Source organism: Diceros bicornis, chromosome 26 (genome assembly GCF_020826845.1).
Source record: "Diceros bicornis minor isolate mBicDic1 chromosome 26, mDicBic1.mat.cur, whole genome shotgun sequence".
Classification (NCBI taxonomy): Eukaryota; Metazoa; Chordata; class Mammalia; order Perissodactyla; family Rhinocerotidae; genus Diceros; species Diceros bicornis.
Genome location: NC_080765.1, coordinates 32,735,427 through 32,757,629, shown reverse-complemented (window position 1 = coordinate 32,757,629; position 22,203 = coordinate 32,735,427). Strand labels below are relative to the sequence as shown.

Here is a 22,203-nt window from a genome sequence, read left to right as displayed (position 1 = left end):
CAGCAGCAAGGTGTCTATCCAGCAGGCCATACCACAAAGAGTAAAAGAAATTCTGGTGACATTTCTGGAGTATTTGTTACGTGGCGAGCCCTTTGCACAAATTATCTCATTTCATCTTCCCAGCAGCCACAGGAGGCCGGTGCTGTGGTTGGTGCCTCATTTCCCAGGTGAGAATGCTGAGGCAGGGGTGGCAGGTAGCCTGCCCAGGGTCACTGAGCCAACACTCGGCCCGTGATCTGTCTGACTCAAGGCCATGCCCCTTCACTGCTCTGGTAGACAGTCTGTGCAGGACACACAATCAGGAAGCTTCTGTGAATAATGTGGGAATTTCTGTTGCACTGTACGAGGTGGACTGATGTTTTCAGTGAATATGTTTTCATCTCCTCCCACCCGACATCACAGTTTATGCCAGGATTAGCGATTTACCACTTGCCGGCGTTGGTTTGCATGGGCACTCGGGGTGGGTCGGAGAGTAGTCCTTCCCCCATCTGAGTTCCAGTGATCATCTATGTCTTGATTCACCTGGGCCAGCTCTGGGCACCGAACTCTTCAAAAATGATTGCTATCCAAGAACCTTGTAAAACTCTGCTTGGTTTTGCTTTTGACTTCTAGGGACTCCAGTGCATTTGGAATTAAACCAAATACCTTTTCTCTAAGTCCCCACGTGGTCTGGTGCCTGCCAGCCTTCTGTCCTCATCTCAGACCATGCTTTAGCCACACCGGCTTTCTTTCAGTTCTTTGAACATACTAAGCTGTCTTCCAATTCAGAGCCTTTGCACTTGCTGTTCCCTCTTTCTAGAATGATCTTCCTCCAGATATTTGCATTTTTTTTAAATTACCAGGCAGGAGATGAGACTCAAGCCTCGTCTCTTTAGGGGGGGCCTTTCCTGTCCACTCTAACTCAAGTAGCTACACCTCCCCAATCTGTCATGCTCTATACCATCCTCCTTAAGATTGTCCTTGCACTTACACGGTCTGATGTTTTCTGTGTGTGTCCATTTACTTGCTGATTGTCTGGACACCTTTCCGCACCAGGCCTGCAGGTCCCACACGAGCAGGCACCTGCCCTCATTGTGTGTCGGTAAACATGAAACTTCCCCTAGTGCCGGCTGTGGTTAGGATGCCAGGTCAGCAAGAAACAAAGTAAAACAAAAACCTGATGATGTGCAAAATGATGATCAGATTAGATCAGATTGGCTGTTAGAAATTTTAAATCTTATTGTAAACTGGTTCCCTCCTAGAAAGTTCAGGAATAGTAGACCTGTGTGGGGATGCCTGAGTTTGTGTCACCTGCAACATTGGGAACAGATTGTGTGCTGCGGATACCAGAGCTAGGGACTGCAAGTGGAGACCCTCCAAGCCTAGAGCTTTCTTCTCCCAACTTGATAAACTCAGAACCATGAACTTGAATACTGTAGATCGCAGGCGAGTTTATTATGACCAGATCTCCTCTGAGGCCTCATGCTATTTGGGGAAAAAAAAGCAAAACAGAAATTCTCAAGCTAAATAAAGCTTCCCCCCTCACCAAAGACTTGCCGCTCCCCAGAACTATTCGAGGAGAGCTGTGTGTGGCTGTTTCCCTGTTGTGCTGCCTGTAATGCCCTCGTCCACCCGAGAGAGAAGCGGTGTCAGAACAGCCCGTACACTTGTGCGTTGTTAGCGCCCTCAGTGTCAGAGCTCTGGACTCCTCATCTGCCTCGCCGCTCACTTTGAGCTACTGCGGGGGAGCAGGAATGTGGCGTCCACTTCATGTTGAATAATTTATCTGATGATTTTTACTTGAGTCTCTAAACGCTGTAGTGCTAAATCTTAAAAGCCTATTGTTGTTCTGAAAGCCACACACGGCCATTGCTGGCCAAAATAAATAATACATTCAATTACTGAGAATGGGAAGGCTAAATATAAATTAAATGAAGCTCGTGGAAATGAGCCACTTTTGTTTGCCTCCCTTAAACATGCTCCCTCTCAGCTGGTTATAAAACGTCCCCTCCCCCAGATTCATTTTCTGGCCTCTCTTGATCTGGCCTCTGTTGTGTCTCTGTATCAGGTGGTGGCTTTGCCAGGGCTCAGTCCAGCCCAACTGGTAAACTCCCGCTGAACTCGGCCAGGCCGGCGTGGGGTGCTGAGGAGGCGCGTTACAGGGGAGGCCTGGTTTGGCCTTTTGGTGCAGCACGTAGACCATTGCTCCTGCGTAGTCAGGAGAAACCAGGAGTTTGCACATCAGTTGCTTGGTCATGTGCCTCTCACCTAGAGGTGGCCCAGAGCTGCCTGTGTACCTTTTCTTCCAGCCGCTTCACTAGGTAACTTCTTGCCTTGCTTGTCAGTGGTTCTTTCTGGAAGATTATTATCAGGACACAGCAAGAACAAATTGTTTTTCTCTTTACTTTTGTCTTCATTCCTTTATCTTTACAGTTTCTAGACTCTGAAAGGAGGGTGTTTTACAGTGGAAGTGATGTTTAAGGTGGGTCTTCAAAGAAAAACATGTTTATTGGAGGATGCGGGAAGGGGAGCAGAATAATCCACATTCCAGGTAGGGTAAGCGGCCTGAGCAGAGGCAGGAGCCGTGAAATCACATGGTGTATTTGGTCAACAGCAGGAAGTTGGGATGAGGCCCTAATTCATGGTGACTTGCAAGTCTTCTGAATGCAGTGGTCCCAATCGTGACTTACGTGAGTGACCACTTCCGAGCTGGATGCCCTTGGATGAGTGAGCCTTTTTGTGCCTCAGTTTCCTCATCTGTAAAGTGGAGATGGTAGAAGTGGTTCCTGTTTTAATCCTGTGGATTAAATGAGATAACGTACTTAGAGCACTTGGCCCACCACAGGAGCTGCTCAGTAAATATTAACTTAGTATGTCTGTCTCTCAAAAGTATGCTGTGGAGTTTTAGGAGCTAACTGCATACAGCCACAGCTCTGTGGTTTCAGAGTTCTGAAAGCCAACTTCTCATATGCAAAAGCTTGAGAGATCTTCAGGAAAGCTGATCTTGGATTCAAGATTAACCTGCTGAATTTTCCTGAAAATAAAACATCTATAGTTCCTCCAAAGATGAAACAATAGATAGAACAATTAAAGCAAAGCAGTGGTAAGAAGAATGGCTTTGTTCTTATCATTAATAATAATGCTTTTCCCTCCTACAGAATTCTCTCCTCTTGCTTTTAAATTTTACTTGTTTTTGGCATCTTCATCTGTCAGAGCTTAGCTCACAAGCCACGTCTTAAGGAAAATCATCCTTGGCCTCCCCACCCCCCAAACAAACAAAGAGTTAGGTCAGGTTATCCTGTAAGACATGTTATGGTTACATCTTGTTCTTTTCCCTCATTGTACTTATCACCATTGTTATTTGACAAGTAAATATGTAAAGAATTGTCTGCTTTTCTCCCCTGCAAGAGTGTCAGCTCCGTGAGGTCTGACCTGTCGTGCTCGCTGTGGTGTCCCTGGCTCCTGGCATGTTCCCCTTCCTCACGGGTGCTCAATAAATGATGAATGAATGAATGGTCACCACATGATAACAATGGTTGATAATTCTTAATAATATTGATAAATGTAAAACGGTACCAAACCTTTCACGGTGTGGACATAACTCCTAAGTAACCCTACTCTTTGGAAAAGAGTCCCACCAAAGCCCTCTTGGTAGGTTTTACATAACTTATTTTCATATTTATAGATAAAAGAAAAGTTAGGTTCAGACATGCGGAGGCTCATAGACATGTTGAATGAAGCTGTTGTGCTGGTTTGATCCATGAGGAACATGAAGAAGCACGGAGGAAAGGCTGCAGCCTGCTGTTATGAAGCCCCCTGGCTCCTGTGAACCGTGTCTGCTAGTGGAGATAGCCAGGGCAATAGTGTGGAAGAGGAAAATAATTTTGTATTTCCTCCTCCTGGAGAGTAAGGAGTAGCTTGTGACTGGGAGAAATGGTCTCTATCCACTCACCAAGTCTTTGGGGTTTATGCGTAGAGTCATATTTACTAGTTCAGTTGACAGATCATCCTCTGAAGAATATGTTTAATGTGACTGTTTCTGCAAACCTTGAGGGCTTTCTGGTGATCGTGGACAAAGCAGATTGTTATTATTTTTTTTTAATCACTTTTTTTGAGCATGCATCATCTCCTTCCATGCCATTATGTGCTCTTTGTTCTTTCTTTTTTTTGGCTCGGAAAGATTGGCCCTGAGCTAACATCTGTTGCCAAACCTCCTCTCTTTTTTTTCCTTCCTTCCCAAAGCCCCAGTACATGGTTGTATATTCTAGTTGTAAGTCCTTCTAGTTCTTCTATGTGAGCCACTGCCACAGCATGGCCACTGACAGATAAGTGGTGTGGTTCTGTGCCTGGGAACTGAACCTGGGCCGTGCAAGTGGAGCATACCGAACTTTTAACCACTAGGCCATCAGGGCTGGCTCCAGATTATTTTTGCTGGAACAATTCACAGGGGGGCAGATGGCATGAAGCTTGTTACCCACATTCATGTCTAAACACACACGATCCATCTACCTTAGGGAGTGTAAGGGAGGGATGGCAACCACTGATGGAACGCACAGCAAAGGAGCAGGGGTGTGTCTTTCCCTTAAGTTCCCTCAGCTCCTTGTAATAGTAAACATCTATGATTTGCTTCCTCCTGCCAGCATTTCTTGGCCATTTTTCACATGCAAGCCTCTATGCCAAGCATCATGCCGGAGAGAGGAGTGCACTGAAAGAGACTACGTGCTAGCGGGGAGGGCAGGTCTGTCTGCAGTTAGACAGGGCAGTGTGCAACAGATGTCAGCAAGATCTTCATAGAATGTGCCAGGGGATTTTAGGGGAGAGAGAAATGGCCCTCAGCTTGGAAGAGCCAAAAAGCTTTATGAAAGAAGTGGCATTGAAAGCCTGGAAGGGAAAGGGGGATCTGTATATGCCGAAGTGAGGCAGAGGGCATTCCATGCTGAGACAACAGCCAGAGCAAAGGCCTGGAGGCTGCAAAATCAGTGCAGCTGGAAGGAATGTTAGGAAGATAGTTTGGGGCCTAATTGTTGAGAGAACTGAATTCTCCGCAAAGCAGTTTAGTTTTATTCAGTACGTATTATTTGATAGGTGGTTTATTTTCATTTTACAGAGGAGGAAACTGAGGCTCAGAAGTGGTACATGACCTGCCCAGGAGCATCCTGCTAATAAGTGGCCAGATCTGACCTCAAGTGCTCTCCCAACCTCAGTGCTCCCCTGTAGATGGGTTAGTTCCTCTAAACCACAAGTCTTATTTCTAATCCCTGTTGTGTGTGGTTGCCAGAGACTAATCATTATAGATTAAACATTAGATAAACTTATGTAGGAAACAACCAGAATTAAGATAAGGAATGCCTAATCCTTTCTTTTTTTTTTTTAATTTTGTTTATTTATTTATTTTTCCACCAAAGCCCCAGTATATAGTTGTATGTCATAGCTGCACATCCTTCTAGCTGGTGTATGTGGGACGCAGCCTCAGCATGGCCGGAGAAGCGGTGCGTCGGTGCGCGCCCGGGACCTGAACCCCGGCCACCAGCAGCGGAGCGTGCACACTTAACCGCTAAGCCACGGGGCCAGCCCAGGAATGCCTAATCCTTTCTTTAGGGAAATCCAAACCTGACATCCACAGGGAGACCTTCACAACCTCCTGCCGGCTACTGCAGGGACGACAGAAAGGTGTGTCATCCCTGCAGGGTCCCAGAGAGATGGGTCAGGAAACACGTGGGCTGAGCAGTGAGAGATAAAACAAGAGAGCGTACAGGTGCCTCCTGATGGCGCTGCTGAAACTGACAGGTCATTTACATGTCCCTAGTGGACTTTTCACATTGTGTTGATACTCACAGTGAATTTAAAGGGCATTCTGCACAAACCAGGTGGCAAAATCAAGGTTAGATTAAGCTCTCACTGACAACAATTAAGCCTTAATGAATGAAGTATTTAATGATCCCTAGGCATTCATACTTCTTTGAATCTTGCTCTATATACATCAAACAGTGGCCTTTAAATCCTCAAACTTCACTGCTATAATAACAAATTCTATTACAAAAACACAGTTTATTACTAAACAGTATTAAATCTCTATGGATAACTTACCTGTGGACATTTGGACTATGAGGCTTTCCCCAGAGGCACCCCCATCACTTGGTGACAGCCCATCTTCACTGCAGACTGCCTTAGTCAGCTCTGCTGCTATAACAAAAATACCATAGTCTAGGTGGCTTAACCAGCAAGCATTTATTGCTCACAGCTCTGGAGGCTGGAAGTCCAAGATTAAGGCACTGGTAGATTCAATGTCTGGTGAGGGCCCACTTCCTAGTTCATAGATGACTGTCTTCTCGCTGTGTCCTCACAGCAGAGGTGGTGAGAGGGCTCTCTGGGGTCTGCTTTATAAGGGCACTAATCCTATTCATGACAGATCCACCCTCATGACCTAATCACCCCCCAAAGGCCCCGCCTCCTAATACCATCACATTGGGGATTAGGATTTCAACACAAGAATTTGAGGAGGACTCAAACATTTAGTCCATAACACAGACAAAGTTTGAGGGAGTAGCTATGTCCCGATGTTACTTTTTATACAGTAGTTTCCATTGATATTGTTAATCCAAACTAAACTTATCCAGAGATGGAAAATGTTGAAGACTGGTAAAGATGTTTAGTAATAGGTTGATAGAACTTGAGAGAGAGTGAATAATTCTTGTAGCCTGAACCCCGCTTTAATAAAGTATATTCAAGAGACGGAAGTCTTCCAACCCCTTTCGACATTTTGTCCTGAGAAATTGTCATGTCCTTTGCTAGTGTTCCCTGGACTAGGAGCTATCCATGAGTCGTCCAGGAGGGCATTTGGTGGCTGAAGGTCTTCTGAGAGTGGAGTGGATTACTTTTGAGGTCTCGTTTAGCCCTGGGAGTTTGTGACTCTGCAAAGTAGTAAAGATTTCCATTAGCACTGACCTAATGCATTATTGAAAAGACAAAACACCGGGGCTGGTCCTGTGGCCTAGTGGTTCAAGTTCTGCGAGCTCCACTTTGGCTGCCCAGGTTGCGAGTTCAGATCCCCGGCACAGACCTACACCACTTGTCAGCCATGCTGTGGTGGCGACTCACATACAAAATAGAGGAAGATTGGCACAGATGTTACTCAGGGCCAATCTTCCTCACCAAAAAAAAAAAACAAACAAACCAAAAAAACACCATCTCTGAGGGTGGTCTGGGTTGTCACTTCTTGGCTGTCTCTTATGATTCATGTATTGTCTCATATTCCAAATTGATAGTGCCAATGACACAAAAGGATGAACTGACTCTCAGAGGTTACAGTCAAATCTGAGTTCGTTTTATCACATATGGAGGTTATTCGAGAAGACTGTCCGGTGTCCTGTTGAAAAACAGACAACCTCTATGTTACTTTAAATCTTAATGATTTTTAGTATAAAAATATTTCATGCCCATTTGAAAAAATTCAAACAATACAGAAACGTAGAACCTAAAAAAAGTGACAAGTCCCAAAATAAAAATCTCTGGTAATGTGCTCTGTCTCCTCCCCTCCAAAGAAAATTCACTGTTCACAATTTAGATATTTTTCTTGATTTTTTTCTTCCATATATCCATTAAAAATACCCATTCATTTTCATATGCTCTCAGCCTCTCTCTTCCGCCCCCTTCCCTCCCCATCTGTATTCTTACATATATATGCAGTTTTCCTCCCTTTAGCAATGAGGTTGTATCTTCCACAATGTTTTGCAATTTGCTTTTTTAGCTTATCAGTAAATCTTGGCCCTTCTCCCCACCCATATCAATACATGCAGATCCACCCCATTCTTTGTAATGACTGTTCAGTGTTCTATTTCTTTTCTTTTCCTTTTTGGAAGTGCTATAAATTATTTCCCCAACCCCCCTCCATTTTTTTCCCAAACTCCTATTGAAAAGTATTTGGAGTCTTTCCAGTTTTTTTCTCTTGCAGACAATGAGCAACCTCCATCTTAATTCCGAACATTTTGAAGCTTTCCGACAGTTGTCCAACTGATGGGTATTTTAGTCTCTTAGAACACGGAACCCTGTTGTTCAGACAGTTGTGTGCAGGGCCTCGGTGCACAAAACAGGTACCAGTGGGGCTCTTGGGCCCTGCCTGTGGGGGGCCGCTGGCCCCTGAGTTATCCACAGGAGCTGGAAAAGGCCTCAGAGCATAGGGTGAAGCCCTTTAAAGCCTGAGAAGAAGAATCCATGCAAGTGGAGCTGTCTAGAGCTTGAGCCCTGAAGCACGGCTCACTTTGTGGAGCAGCGAATCAGAGAGGAACCTTCCTGGCCCATTGGCTCTGGGGTGCAGATTAGCACCCTGGGCCCTGGAAGAGGTGCATCTCCCTCAGCTTAGTGCCTCACCTGAGGAGGGTGGCCGTCCCTTAGAGCAGCAGGAATGCTAGAGTTTACAGCAGTGGGTGCCCCTTCTCCACTCCCATCCCCAGCTTGCCCTGCTCCAGAAAAGAAGGAAGAGGTATTCCTCAGAAATTCCCCCTCCCTTTTTTTTTTTTTTTGGTGAGGAAGATTGGCCCTGAGCTAACATCTGTTGCCAATCTTCCTCTTTTTGCCGAGGAAGATTGTCACTGAGCTGACATCTGTGCCCATCCTCCTCCACTTTGCATATGGGATGCTGCCACAGTATGGCCTGACGGGTGTGTAGGTCTGCGCCCAAGATCCGAACCCACAAACTCTGGGCCGCCAAAGCGGAGTGCACAAACTTAACCACTGCACCACCAGGCCAGCCCCCAGAAATTCTGTTTGACTGTCTGCCTGTCTACCTTACTGCCTCACTTTGTGTTTTGTATGTTTATATGACTGAAAAATTTATATCAAACTTGTATTGCCTTTGTATGCTAAAGAAAAATTATTTTTGGAAATTTAAATTAAAATTCCAAAACAGTAACTTAACAGTAAGTGAAAGATCCCAGTTTCCCTCACCCTCAGCCACCTCTCCTATATCACATTTAATAGTTTGGCATTATCTTGCCTCACTTTTTTTATGCATCTGCATAAAAATATATACTTTTTTTCTTGCAAAGATAGGATCATGCTGTACACAGCTGTACAACTTTTTGTACTTAATGTGTCATAGACATCTTTATACATCAAAACATGGATCTATCTTGTTCTCTTTATTAGGTGCATCATTTTCATGGTGTGGCAGAGCGACGGTTTCTTTAACTAGTCCCTTATTGTTCGGTTGAGCTTAGAGTTGATATAAAGATACCGTCATCCAAAGAGAACCATTGGCCCCATTGTCTGTAGTAACTGGGCAGCATGGCTAACCCATGGGTTCATTTTATCTCGTATCTTCAACTGAGCCCTTGTTTGCAGCTTCTGTTCACATCTCACCTTCTCCCAGGGTTTGCTAGTGACATATATTTTGGTGACCGTTCTGTAGTTTTAGTGGCTTTGTGTTTTGGGTGTGTTTGATTTCTCCGTGGCCTTGTGGAGGTTTCTGGAATATCATGCTCCTTTGGTGTTCTGCAGACCCTTTGAAACTGCCCAGGTTGGGAAACAGGAGAGCCTGAAATCTCAGACGGAAAGTTATCAAAAGTTCTGTGGTAATTGTCTAACCAGCATCCCTGGCCCGGACTCACTATATATGTGAAATGACGAGGTAGCCTGCCCTGGCTGAATGTCATTGTTGCTGACTCCTTCTGTTTGCTTCTGGCTGAGTGTCTCCAGATTAAACCTTTCAGAGCGCACCTGTCGCCGCTGGAAAGTCATATTCTGCATTTATCTGAAGGATTTAGAACAATTTTTTTCAAACCTGTTGAATTATAAAATTCACTAGAGAAGCTTGTTTAAAAAACAAATGGCCCAAATAGTTAAGATGGTAAACTTTATGTTATGTATATTTTACTACACACACACCCCAAAAAAATTGGAAGAAAAAAGCAAATGGACCAGATTCCACTTTGTAGCTATAAAAAAGAATGACAATGTACTTTATGTGCAGTAATGGAATGATCTCCCAGACAAGTTGTTAGGTGGGGGCTGGGGATTGCAATGGTGTCTATTGTATGTTAACTCCCTGTAAAAAGAAAGAAGGAAAAAAGTAAAGGAAAAATGTATGTGCCTCTATACCCTTAGAAGCACACCCAGGCGGCAGATAACATTCTTTGCCTCTGGGAAGGGGAACGGGGTGGCTGGGAACAGGAGTGGGGAGTGTTACCTTTGGAATTTTGAATCATGTAACTCTATTACCTATTTAAAGACAAATTTTTTTAAAAGTTAAATTTATAAGTCTGTATCTTGGATAATGTGGTTCAGTACATTTAAGGTGGGGTTTGGGAACCTATTTATACATTTTAAATAACAGCTTTATTGAGATATGATTGATTCATGTACAATAAAATCCATCCTTTTAAAGTGTATAATTTAGTGTTTTTTAGTATATTCATGGAGTTGTGTGACCATCGTCATTAATTCCAGAACATTTTCATCACCCTAAAAGGAAACCTCGAACCCATTAACCAGTAACACCCCATCCCCCCTCCCCCAAGTTCCTGGCAACCACCCGTCTACTTTTTGTTTCTATGGATTTGCCTATTCTGGTTATTTCATATAAATGCATTCTTACTAATTTATGACTGGTTCTTTTCATTTAGCGTAATGATTTCAAGGTTCATCCATGTTGTAGCATGTATGTATGTAAATATGTAGCATCCACATAGAATTGGAGGAACTGCCAGACTATTTTGCAAAGTGGCTGTACCATGTTACGTTCCCATCAGCAATGTTTGGGGGCCTGGGAACCTGTATTTTTAGCAAGGCTCTTGATGATTCTTATGATAAAGCAATTCTGGAAAACACCGACTCCGAGACTACCACGGTCCCTCTTACTGTGAATACAGGATAGTGCTGTGTTTGCCCTCCGCTCACTACCTGTCAGTGCTGAAGGACATATTGATCACTGTGCAGAAAGCAGCCATAGATTGCTGCTCTAAAGGCCAATCACCGCCCCAAGGAGAAGGATCTCAAATAGAATGAATTCTGGGATGGGGTTAGCCTGGCCTGAGTGGTTTATTTGTTTTCATTTTTTTTTTTTTTTGTAAGATGGGATATTTGAAAGAAACCTGGCTGTCCCCGGAAACCTCAGAAGATTTAGATGGAGGAAGGCACAGTGTAGGGAAGCTGCTGCTTATACATGCTTTTTCCTTCCCCCAGTGGGACAAGGATAATGAATTGGAATCTGAGTTCTCTCTTCTCTGTAGCCTTTTTGTTTTTTGCTGAGGAAGATTGGCCCTGAGCTAACATCTGTTGCCAGTCTTCCTCTTTTTGCTTGAGGAAGATTCGCCCTGAACTAACGTCTGTGCCAGCTTCCTCTATTTTGTATGTGGGTCGCCGCCACAGCGAGGCCACCAATGAGTGGTGTAGATCTGCACTCCAGAACTGAACCCAGGCCGCTGAAGCGGAGTGTGCCAAACTTAACTACTAGGCCACAGGGCTGGCCTCCCCTCTGTAGTCTTTTTTAAAGAAACACATCTAACCCATTTTACCTTGAATTGTCTCTGTGGCTTTTAATAGCCACAAAATAAAGTGTTATATGATATTGACATGATTATTTGGAACTTGGTGAGGAAAAACTGTTTTCATATACAGTGCTAATTACTAAGACAAAATTGAGAAGTCTCCCAGACAAGATTTTTCATATGGGGCAAGTCTTCTGAGGATAGAAATAAAAATCTGCTTTGGAACCCTCTGGAACACTGCCTGCCCCAGCCCTTAAATAAGTTTCTTTGCGCTCCCTCCTTTGGAATGGGAACTGAGTGGGGCGGCTGTGAGGAGCAGGGCTCCCAGCACAAGGCTGCTCCCTCTTTAATGAGGCATAATAGCAGGCACTTTTCTTGGGGCCACTTGGTAACAAACACATAAATAGAATAAACAAATGGTCTTTCAAGTTGTTCTGAGCAGAACTTGAGTTTCCACTGAGAGAAGCTCTTCACCTTGTTTCGTCATGGGCTTAATGTTTCCACTGGAAAGCAATGCCTATGGAGCCGTGGGGACAGGGGGCCTTTCCCGCAGAAGGAAGACAGCCAGACTGGTGAGTCCAGGCCTGCCTGTGCTCTAAGGAGGTCATGTCAGGGTAGGTTCAGCTGTATTTCCTTTTTTTTGTATTGTGGTTAGTTATTCATAACGTAAAATTTACCATTGTAACTTGTTTTATTTTTTTGGTGAGGAAGATTCGCTCTGAGCTAACATCTGTTGCCAGTCTTCCTCTTTTTGCTGAGAAAGATTGACTCTGAGCTAACATCTGTGCCCATCTTCCTCTATTTTGTATGTAGGATGCCACCACAGCATGGCTTGATGAGTGGTACATTGGTCCCTGCCTGGGATTCGAACCTGCAAACCCTGGGCCACCGAAGCAGAGCATGTAAACTTAATCACTATGCCACCGGACTATGCCACTATGCCCCTACAATTGTAACATTTTTAGGAGTACAATTCAGTGGCTTTTAGTATATTCACAATGCTGTGCGACCATCACCACTATCCATTTCGAGAACTTTTTCATTATCCCAGACTAAATGAAACTCTGTACCCATTAAACAGTAACTCTCTGTTCCCAGCTCCCCATTCTACTTTCTGTCTCTATAAATTTGACTACTCTAAGTACCTCATGTAAGTGGAATCATACAGTGTTTGTCCTTTTGTCTGACCTATTTCACTTAACGTAACGTTTTCAAGGTTCATCCATGTTGTAGCAGGTATCAGAATTTCATTCTTTTTTAAGGCTGGATAATATTCCCTTGTATGTGTGGTCCACATTTTGCTTATCCATTCATCTGTTGATGGACACTAGGGTTGTTTCCACCTTTTGGCTCTTGTGAGTAATGCTGTTATGAATATTTGCGGGCAAGTATCTGAGTCCCTGTTTTCAGTTTTTTGTGTATACACCTAGAAGTGGAATTGCTGGGTCAGATGATAACTCTATATTTAACTTTTTGTGTGTGTGTGAGGAAGATTGGCCCTGATCTAACATCTGTGTGCGTCTTCCTCTATTTTGTATGTGGGACACCACCGCAGCGTGGCTTGATGAGTGGTGTAGGTCTGCGCCCAGGATGCAAACCTGTGAACCCAGGCCGCGGAAGCGGAGCTTGCACACTTAACCACTGCGCCACCGGGCCGGCCCCTGAGCATCTTTTCGTAGGCTTTTTGACCATTTGTGTATTTTCTTTGGAGAAGTGTCTATTCAGGTCCTTTGCCTATTTTTTTTTTTTTTTTTTTTTTTTTTTTTTGTGAGATCAGCCCTGAGCTAACATCCGCCAATCCTCCTCTTTTTTTCCTGAGGAAGACGGCCCTGGGCTAACATCGGTGCCTATCTTCCTCCACTTTATATGGGACGCCGCCACAGCATGGCCTACCAAGCAGTGCGTCTGTGCGTGCCCGGGATCCGAACCAGCGAACCCCGGGCCGCCGCAGCGGAGCGCGCGCACCCAACAGCTTGCGCCACCGGGCCGGCCCCCCTTTGCCTATTTTTTAATCGGGTTACTTTTCTTTTGTTATTGTAGAATTTCTTTGTATATTTAGGTTATAAACCCCTTATCAGAGCTATGATTTGCAGTTTGTTTCTTTTTGAAAACACGAATCCAATTGTGTGGCTCAGTGTGGGTGATGGCCTTTAAATTCTGCTCAGCTCTATCTTTTACCATCCTGGGCTGCTTTAACCTGGCGGCTCAACTTTTTGAGCTCGTTTCCTCACCTGGGCATGGAAACAATGGGTACTTTTCCCAGATGACTGCTTGAGGACTAACAATGTAAACCACTTTAAGACATCTTAAGTTCCCCTGAATAGTGCTGTTTACTACTGTCTGTAGGCCGAGACAGAAGACCCTGCAGCTTCTGACTCTTTCTGGAAAATTTATCTACCAGAGCCAATATCAAGTGTCTTTCCCCAGAGCCCCTATATTTAATCTCGTTCTGCCCAACAAGGTGGGGATCAGCTGCTCCATGTCCCTCTAGACCAGAGTACACAACAGACTCCCAGTACACAGGTGTTAATTAGTGGTCTCATCACCACACTTAGCTTGTCAACTGTTGTCCCCACTCTTTCCCCTTGTGCCCATAATGCCAGGAGAGTGCCTGTTCACAGTTGGCGCTTAATAAATTTGCCTAGGTGAATGTGGTAAGGGTGTGAGTGCAGGATTCGAGAGACAGCCTGGGAAGGAAGCTTCTGGAGCAGAGGTAACTTTATGTGGAAAGCTCTGAGAGAAGTGTCTTTCCAGAACATGTTTCTTTTTCCTTTGAAGAAGGAAGAGAAGGCAAAAAACTGCTCCCCAACTGTAGACACATCTTCTTCTCATTCTGCGCAGGCCTTGTTCCCAGGATGGTGGGCGTGTGTTGTGTTTGCCCCTCTGGGTGCTGGATGGGTTCTGGTTTCAATTCAGGATGCTGTAGCCAGCACAGTGTTCTCTCTGCATCACTGGAAGTCGTTTTGGAGTGGCAGTGTATTTGGACCATGCAAGCGTTTGATCTTGTTGGGTAGTTTAAAATTTCACTGTCAGGTCAGTGTTTTGTCTGTTTCGGCCTTGAGGCTTTTTCTCATGGTTAATACTTGGCCGGTTTTAGAAAGAACCCTCTCCCTCTCCCTCTCTCCCCAACTCCAGTCCTTCCCCCTCTCTCCCCATCCCTTCCTCCCTGTCTTCTGTCCTCCCATCGCTTGCTCTCTCTCACTCCCATCTCGCTCTTTTTCTAACCCTCCTCCTCTTTCTCTCTCCCCCTCTCCCCTTCCTTCCTTTCTCTCACCCTTTGAAGTCTTCTTGTTTTGCAGACTGCTTCATATTTCTTAAACTATCTTCATTTCCCAAATGATTCTCTGGAACTCTTACCCAATCAGAAGTCTGAAGCTGTGTGTGTGCATGTGCACGCATTCCTTCAGACCTTTCCGTTGTCATTTCCTAACAGATACGGTGTGCACTACAGTAGACTCAGACCAGAGTTTGAGCGCAGGCTCCACCGCCAATGCTGGCGCCTCCTGCATCCGCAGGACACTGTTGTGGGACCAGTTACTTCTCTTTCCGCACCTTATTTCCCGTCTGTGCAGAGGGCCGGATGACAGCACTTTCCTCTTGTGGGGAAGTGGAGGGTTCATGAACCAGTCCAGGTGGAGCCCTCAACCCAGGCGCCTGTGATTTCCAGGCTTGCTGAAAAAATTGGCAGCCTGCTTTTCTTACTTATCTAAAGCCAGTTTGACTGAGATTCTTTGACTGAATTACTCAAAGAAGGAAGGAGGGAAAGAGGGAGAGATGGGAGGCAACAGCAGTGCCCTGTCAACCGAATGTTCCACCAGGTCGATTACGGTGTGCAGAAACCCCCTTCTAGGACTGCCTGCCGTATCGGGCCCTCAGCGGGGCCTGACCTCCATGTAACTCTCAGGGCCGGCCTCCAGGCCATGTGAAGAAGAGAGCACACCCTGAATTGTTCAGAGTTCTCATACGCGGACTTTTCTTCTGTCTTGCAGCTGATGCCTTTTTCAAAGCTGCTATAAGCCTCGTTCCAGAAGTTCCAAAGATGATTAATATTGATGGAAAGATGCGGCCATCGGAATCGTTCCTTCTGGAATTCCTCTGCAATTTCTTTTCTACTTTATTAATAGTTCCGGTACGTTTCCCCAGAAGAGCTGTTGGTGATGTCTTTCTTTGACCTGCCTTATGTACATTCTTAGCCCTAAAACTGTAGGGATGTTCTGTCTATATCTGTGTGTTGGATTTCTGGTCAGATGTTTGAATTGCTCTGTGTCTAGGGTGTATTAGTTAAGGCTCTCTATATGGCCACAGGGGTGTCACTTAGCGGTTAAGGGCTTAGGCCTCCGGACCAAGATGCCAATGGTGGAATCCCAGCACCCCCTCCTCCCAGCTCGGGCAATGATGTAACATCAGTGGGCTGCAGTTTCCTCATCTATAAAATGGGAATAATAATAGTGTCCACATCTCTGGGTTGCTGTGAGGACTAAGTGAGTGAATATACATACATGGTTAGAACAGTGCCTTGGCACATGGTAAGCACTAAAAAAGGTGATGGTGATCTTCTTTTGATGGCAAGTACTAGAAACCAAAACAAGGTCGCAGAGGTCAAAGGGGACATTGTTGGAAGGATGCTGGGGTTTTTCACGGAATGTAAGAAGTGAACAGTCAGGCTGGGGCTGGACGGAGTCAAGGCCACTCCCAGGACCCACCACTAGGACCCCTCACCCTAGCAGGGGTTTTTAACCTGGGGTCCACCTACTCCCTGGGGTCTGGCAAGGTGACCATAGCTTTAGATGAGAAAAAAAATGACACCTTTGTTTTTACAAACCTAAGTGAAATTTAGCTTTTTGTTCCATTATGAATTACAGGCAGCAGGCCACAGTAGTTGTCAGATAGCTGGGACTTTGTCATCGAAAGAAAAAAACAATATCACATTTCAGGTGGGAAAAATATTTCAGAAGATTGTTTACCTGCTTCCTTCCTTAAAAAGCACAGTAGTTATTAGGCCCATCACTAGGTCTGTTATTTAAAAGTATTCACCAAGAATTAATAGATTATGGTATAACCAATACATTGAAAAACTGTTTTGACAACTATATTTTAGCATAATTGGTTTCCTTTGTAGTCTTATGTATTTTTCTGCATTAAAGATAGTATTCTGAGTTGTCCGTAGGCTTCACCAGACTACGACAGGGTTCAGGCACAAAACGGGTTGGCTCCTAGTGGAGCCACATGTGTGCAGGAATCAGAGATACTGTTAAAATATGGATTCTTGGGCCCCTCTCCCAGAGAGTCTCACTCAGTAGGTTGGGATTGGCCCGTGAACCAGCATTTTTGAGAAAGCTCCCTCAGCGATTCAGGTGTAAGTGGTCCTAGGACCACACTTTGGGAAACATCCCTCTGGATGCAAGCCATGAAAGTGACTCAGCTCCCATGGGTACGGGTTCCTTTCTGGGGTGATGAAAATATTCTGAAGTTGATTGTGGTGATGATTGCCCAACTCTGCGAATATACTAACAACCATCGAATTGTGCATTTTAAATGGGTGAATTGTTGGGTGTGTGAATTATATCTCAGTGAAGCTGAGAAGACAGAATGTAACTGAGCTCCCAGCTCTCCATTTCAGATCCCAAGTTCTCCAGAGAGAAGATCAGTGCTTAGGGGGCCGGGCTTGACGCTTGACTTTCATATTTTCAAATCCCCTTCTTAGTACTTCATAATCAGTTTCCCTCTGTTTTGGATGGTCTAGTTATATGTCAAGAGAAGGGACCTCATGAGGAAGTTGATCGGTGCCACTGATCGTTGACTAGTTGGGATACGTTTGCCTTCTGCATGTGGGGTAGGTTTTAACATTTTCTTCACGTTAAAATCATTGGAGCCTTGAGGAACAGCCTTGTGCTTGGACTCAGAAACTTGCGTTCTTGTGGCTCTGGGAAAGTTTTGTGACCCCTCAGAGCCTCCGTTGCCACCTTCCTAGAATGTCTTCAGAATGCCCTCTTTGCAGGGCTGCTGTGAGGCTTCAATGAAATGACCCGGCCCCGTGGCTCAGCGGTTGAGTGCGCGCGCCCCGCTGCTGGCGGCCCGGGTTCGGATCCCGGGCGCGCACCGACGCACCGCTTCTCCGGCCATGCTGAGGCCACGTCCCACATACAGCAACTAGAAGGATGTTAAACTATGATGTACAACTATCTGCTGGGGCTTTGGGGGGGAAATAAATAAATAAAAAATTAAAAAAAAAAAGAAATGAACTGGAAGCTCTGCCCCTGGGGTTACAAACTGATGAGCCGTGAGTGGATTCCAGCCTGTAGACATGCTTGTTGGCCATGTAACGATGGAAAACATTTGGAATGAATTACCCAAGTTCAAAAATTGGTAGATCACAGAAAAACCCAGATTTTCAGTTCCTCTTGAAAAATCAGGTCTTGCCATGTGGGGCCTGCTTTCCCTAACCTGGCCAATTGGCTGCCGCTGGAGAGCAGCTGTCCTGTTCTGGGAGGGCGTGTGCACTCTCTCCAGTTTGTCTGGGCCCCTCCAGACCCATTAAACTCCTGTCTTTTGCCTGCCTGGCCCCTCAGGCAGTCATGGGAATGCTCTCTGGTCTCGACAGATTTTATCACTCCTGGTATCAGCGCTCCTGCGTTTGCTAGGATTTACTGCAGACAATGAGATGATTTAGAGCTCCAGTTCACGGCTTCTTACTAGGTGCCCTGTGCTGTGCTGCAGCCCTTTGTCAACATTCAGTCTCTAGGAGTCCTCCCCAAAGCCCTACAAAGTAGGGGTCCTTGCACTGCTCCACTTAAGAAAACCTAGAGCTACGAGGCCACGCAGCCTGCCCGAGGTCGCACAGCTCATAAGCAGCAGAGCTGGGATTTGAAGCCAGGTCTGTGCTAGTCCAGAGCCTGTCGGGCACCATCAGAGGCTTGAAACGTTTGCAGTGCGCTTCACTTGCTCAAGGTCCTTGAGCCTTAACAACCCTGCATCCCTCCTGTGGGAGGCAGCATTAGCAACCGCCAGCTGGCTTTGCGGCTGCCGGAAGATGTTGAGCCTGCCTAGCCAAGGCTGAGTGCCCCCTGAGCTCCGGGGCCGTGGGATGGGCCACCCGGGAGCCATGTCTGCTGTGAGTAGGTTTAGCACTCACACGACTCCCATGTCCCACTTTTACCCGGTTCAAATTGTTTTTCCTGTCACAGCTTTTATTTTTTATTTTTTAAATTTGATTTTATTGTTGTAAGAACATTTAACATGAGATCTGCTCTCTTAACGCATTTTTTGTGTGTGTGTGAGGAAGATTAGCCCTGAGCCAATCCCCCTCTTTTTGCTGAGGACGATCGGCCCTGGGCTAACATCTGTGCCCATCTTCCTCTGCTTTATATGGGACGCCACCACAGCGTGGCTTGACAAACGGTGCATAGGTCCACGCCTGGGATTTGAACCCATGAACCCCGGCCTGCCAAAGCGGAGCACATGAACTTAACCACTACACCACTGGCCTGGCCTTCTTAACACATTTTTAAGTGTACTGTACAGTATTATTGACTGTAGGCCCAGTGTTGTACAGCAGATCTCTAGAGCTTATCTGTCTTGCTTAATTGAAACTTAGAGGTCATTGGTTAGTAACTCCCCATTTCCTCCTCCCCCCAGCCTCTGAAAACCACCATTCTACTCTTCGATTCTATGAATATGACTATTTTAGATGCCTCATATAAATGGAATCTTACAGTATGTGTCTTTTTGTGACTGGCTCATTTCACTTAGCCTAATGTCCTCAAGATTCATCCATGTTGTCATATATGACAGAATTTCCTTTTTTAAGGCTGACTGGTATTCCATTGTATGTATATACCACATTTTCTTTATGTATTCGTCTATCGGTGGACATTTAGGTTACTCCACATCTTGGCTATTATGAATAGTGCTATAATGGGAGTACTAATATCTCTTTGAGATCCTGATTTCAACTATTTTGGATAAATACCCAGAAGTGGCATTGCTGGATCATATGGTAGTTCCATTTTTAATTTTTTGAGGTAGCTCCATACTGTTTTCCATAGGAGCTGTACCATTTTGTGTTCCCACTAACAGTGTGAAAGGCTTTTAAAGGATGGGTTTGAAAAGCTTTGATTCATTTTATTTGTTTAGAAAAAAACTGAAGCCATTTTGGACCAAATAAAATACCTGGCCTGCTTTGCTCGTCCTTAGAAATGCAGAAATAAACATTCCCCAGGGACAGCCCACTCTCCTCAGCAAGCAGCGCCACTCGTGGAGCATTTTGGAGCATTCTGGAACATTCTGCTCTGGTGTTAGTAGCGATCAGCCTCTTGGTAGACTGCAGGACAGTCTTCTCTATGTAATTGAACTAATACATTTCCTTTAACATTTGGTGGGACAAGTAAAGGAGAATTCATGGCACAAGTTCAGTGTTACTGTTTCAGAGGCCTAATTTTGATTCACTTGAAATTTGTAGACAGCGGAAGTGTTATCCCCCTCAGTTTTCTGGCTCTAATCACCTGGGACGTGGCAGGGAAATGTCTTTTCTCCTTCTTACCCTCATGACGGGGTCTGACCGCAAGCCTAACAAGATGTCCAGGTGCTAAGCTTCGTTCATTCCATCTATTTCACAAATATTTGTTGACCTGGGAATTGAGGAGTGAACAAGAGAAGCGTGTCCTCCCACTCCAGTGACAGATGCTAAGCAAATAAACTCACCCTGAACTACAGTTGTGTAAAGTGCCATAAAAATCTACAGGGACTGCTGAGAGCCAAATTTGAAGGGAAGTGGATCAGGGAAGTTCCCAGAGAAAGTACCACTGGAACTGAGATCTGAAGGAAGACTAGTACTTAGAACTAAGTGCAGAGGGGGAAGGAGAGGGCATTCTGGGCAGAGGGAATGACGTGGGGGAAGGCCTTGGCGGGGGAGGGGCTCTGCACATTGGAGGGACAGCGCCTGGGGAGGCTAAAGGGATGCCAGGGGCTTAAGCTCATGAGATACTGGCGGGCTCCCGCAGGGCCAGGTAGCTCCATAGACAGTAAGCTCGAATCTCCATGGTGATCTGTCTCCTCCCTCCCACCCCCTCCATGTCACCTAGTCCCCCCTCTTTCCTTTCCTACTTTTCCTCCCAGCTCCCCTGTGTTCTGACTCCTTTTCTAAAGGACTTATTATTTGTTTAACCAACACTTACATACCTCTTAGAGTGAGCCAGCCAGCAGTTCACAAACATTCACTCCAAACAAGCCTGTTATTATCCTCATTTCACAGAAGCAGACCCTGGCACAGAGAGGTGAAGTGACACGCTCAGGGTCACCAGCTAGTAAGTGGACAGACAGAATTCAAAGCCAGGATGTCTGTGCTCAGTGCTGTCTTCACTGCCTCTCATCTTAGCTCTCCTGGGAAGTTAGTCATTTCTAGGATATTCCTTCTCCTCCCAAGGAGTGACATTTAATAGAAAGATTTCCACAGACCAGGGACCCAAAGGGATCTTGTGAATAGTAGACGCCAGGCCCACTGTCCGCCCGGGTGGGGGAGGTTAGAGTCCCTCCCGGGTGTGCCGTGGGGGCTGCCTCATAAGCATCCATTTGCCCTGTCAGAGAGGCAGCCCTGGCAGGGACACCAGGGGGAACCTTTTCCCACTCGATTACCAGCTGAATCCAGGACCTTTTTTTCCCTTGTTTTTAAAAAATCCTGTGTTTGCCTTGCTTCAGGTGGTGGCACTAAGCCAGCAGAGTACAATTTTTTTTAAAAATGTTACAGCCACTGAAGCATAGATATCATGTGGAAAATTTTTTCCTGTACAGAAGGCTGGATAGAATCTCTCATCTCTTCAGTTATGAGCAAAAACTCAGGGAAATGGCTTACTACAAACCTTTATGTCTCCATTACCCCTTCTTCCACCTTTTTGGAGGTGTGTCGAATGGTCTCCCACAATATTTACGGCATTTGTGTTGAAATTAAGTTACGGGAACACTCGGATTGTTCTCTCTCCAAGGCAGATCCTGAAATAAAAAATATTTTTGAACATCCCCATATCAGAACGAAATAGCCTAGTTAGACACAGCTGTTAGCAAAGAAAGGCAGTAGTAAGCTGCCAGCTGAGACTCAGTCTGTACATGGAAGGCAGACGCGGCGTGGGCAGTTTTGATGTGTACAGTGTGAGCATTAAGACTTGAGCATCACGTGTCCTCTTCCTTGCTGATATCATAACAGCAATTCCTGGGGATGTTAACAGCTGTACAAAACATCGCACACCCCTCCACCCCCATTCTCACCCACTGGAGGGATTACTGCTGTATATACGCATGTTGGGTTGGGTGGCTGTTAATTCCCACCCACCTTGCTTATAATGCTTCTCAGACTCCGTGCGTGTATTCAAAATAGTTGACTCCATGTACACCTTCCCCCGGTTAGCCAGCTCCATAAAGTCAGAGGCGTGCCTAACTTATCAGCAGAGAGGCAGTATAAATAGAGTATGAATAGTTAGGAATGTCTGCTCTGGAGCCAGCCTACCGGGGCTCAAACCCTGGTTCCTGCATGTACCAGCAGTGTGACGTCAGCTCACTTAGCTCTCTGTGGCTCATTTCCCATCTGTGAAGTGGGGGTCAGGGGGTGGATAATAGTATCTTCCTGGAACATAGACGAGCTCTGGTAGCTCCGATAGCTTCCAGAAAAGTTGGCTGTTGTTACTTGTTTTGTAGCCACCTCAGTCCCTGGCACATAGCAAGTTTCAAAAGATGTAACCCAGTTGGCATTATT

General features: G+C 45.5%; 1 protein-coding gene across 2 annotated transcripts in view; it reads left to right on the top strand.

Annotated features, from left to right (window-relative positions):
• Positions 1 to 22,203, top strand: part of VPS35L (VPS35 endosomal protein sorting factor like) — a 118,566-nt gene that overhangs the window by 79,610 nt on the left and 16,753 nt on the right. The window contains exon 27 of one of the 2 annotated variants that reach the window (XM_058569939.1): positions 15,452 to 15,591. In XM_058569939.1, the coding sequence (XP_058425922.1) occupies positions 15,452 to 15,591 (140 nt within the window). Of the gene's footprint in view, positions 1 to 123; positions 434 to 15,451; positions 15,592 to 22,203 lie in introns of those variants that run through there. The other variant, XM_058569941.1, reaches the window with a different exon arrangement.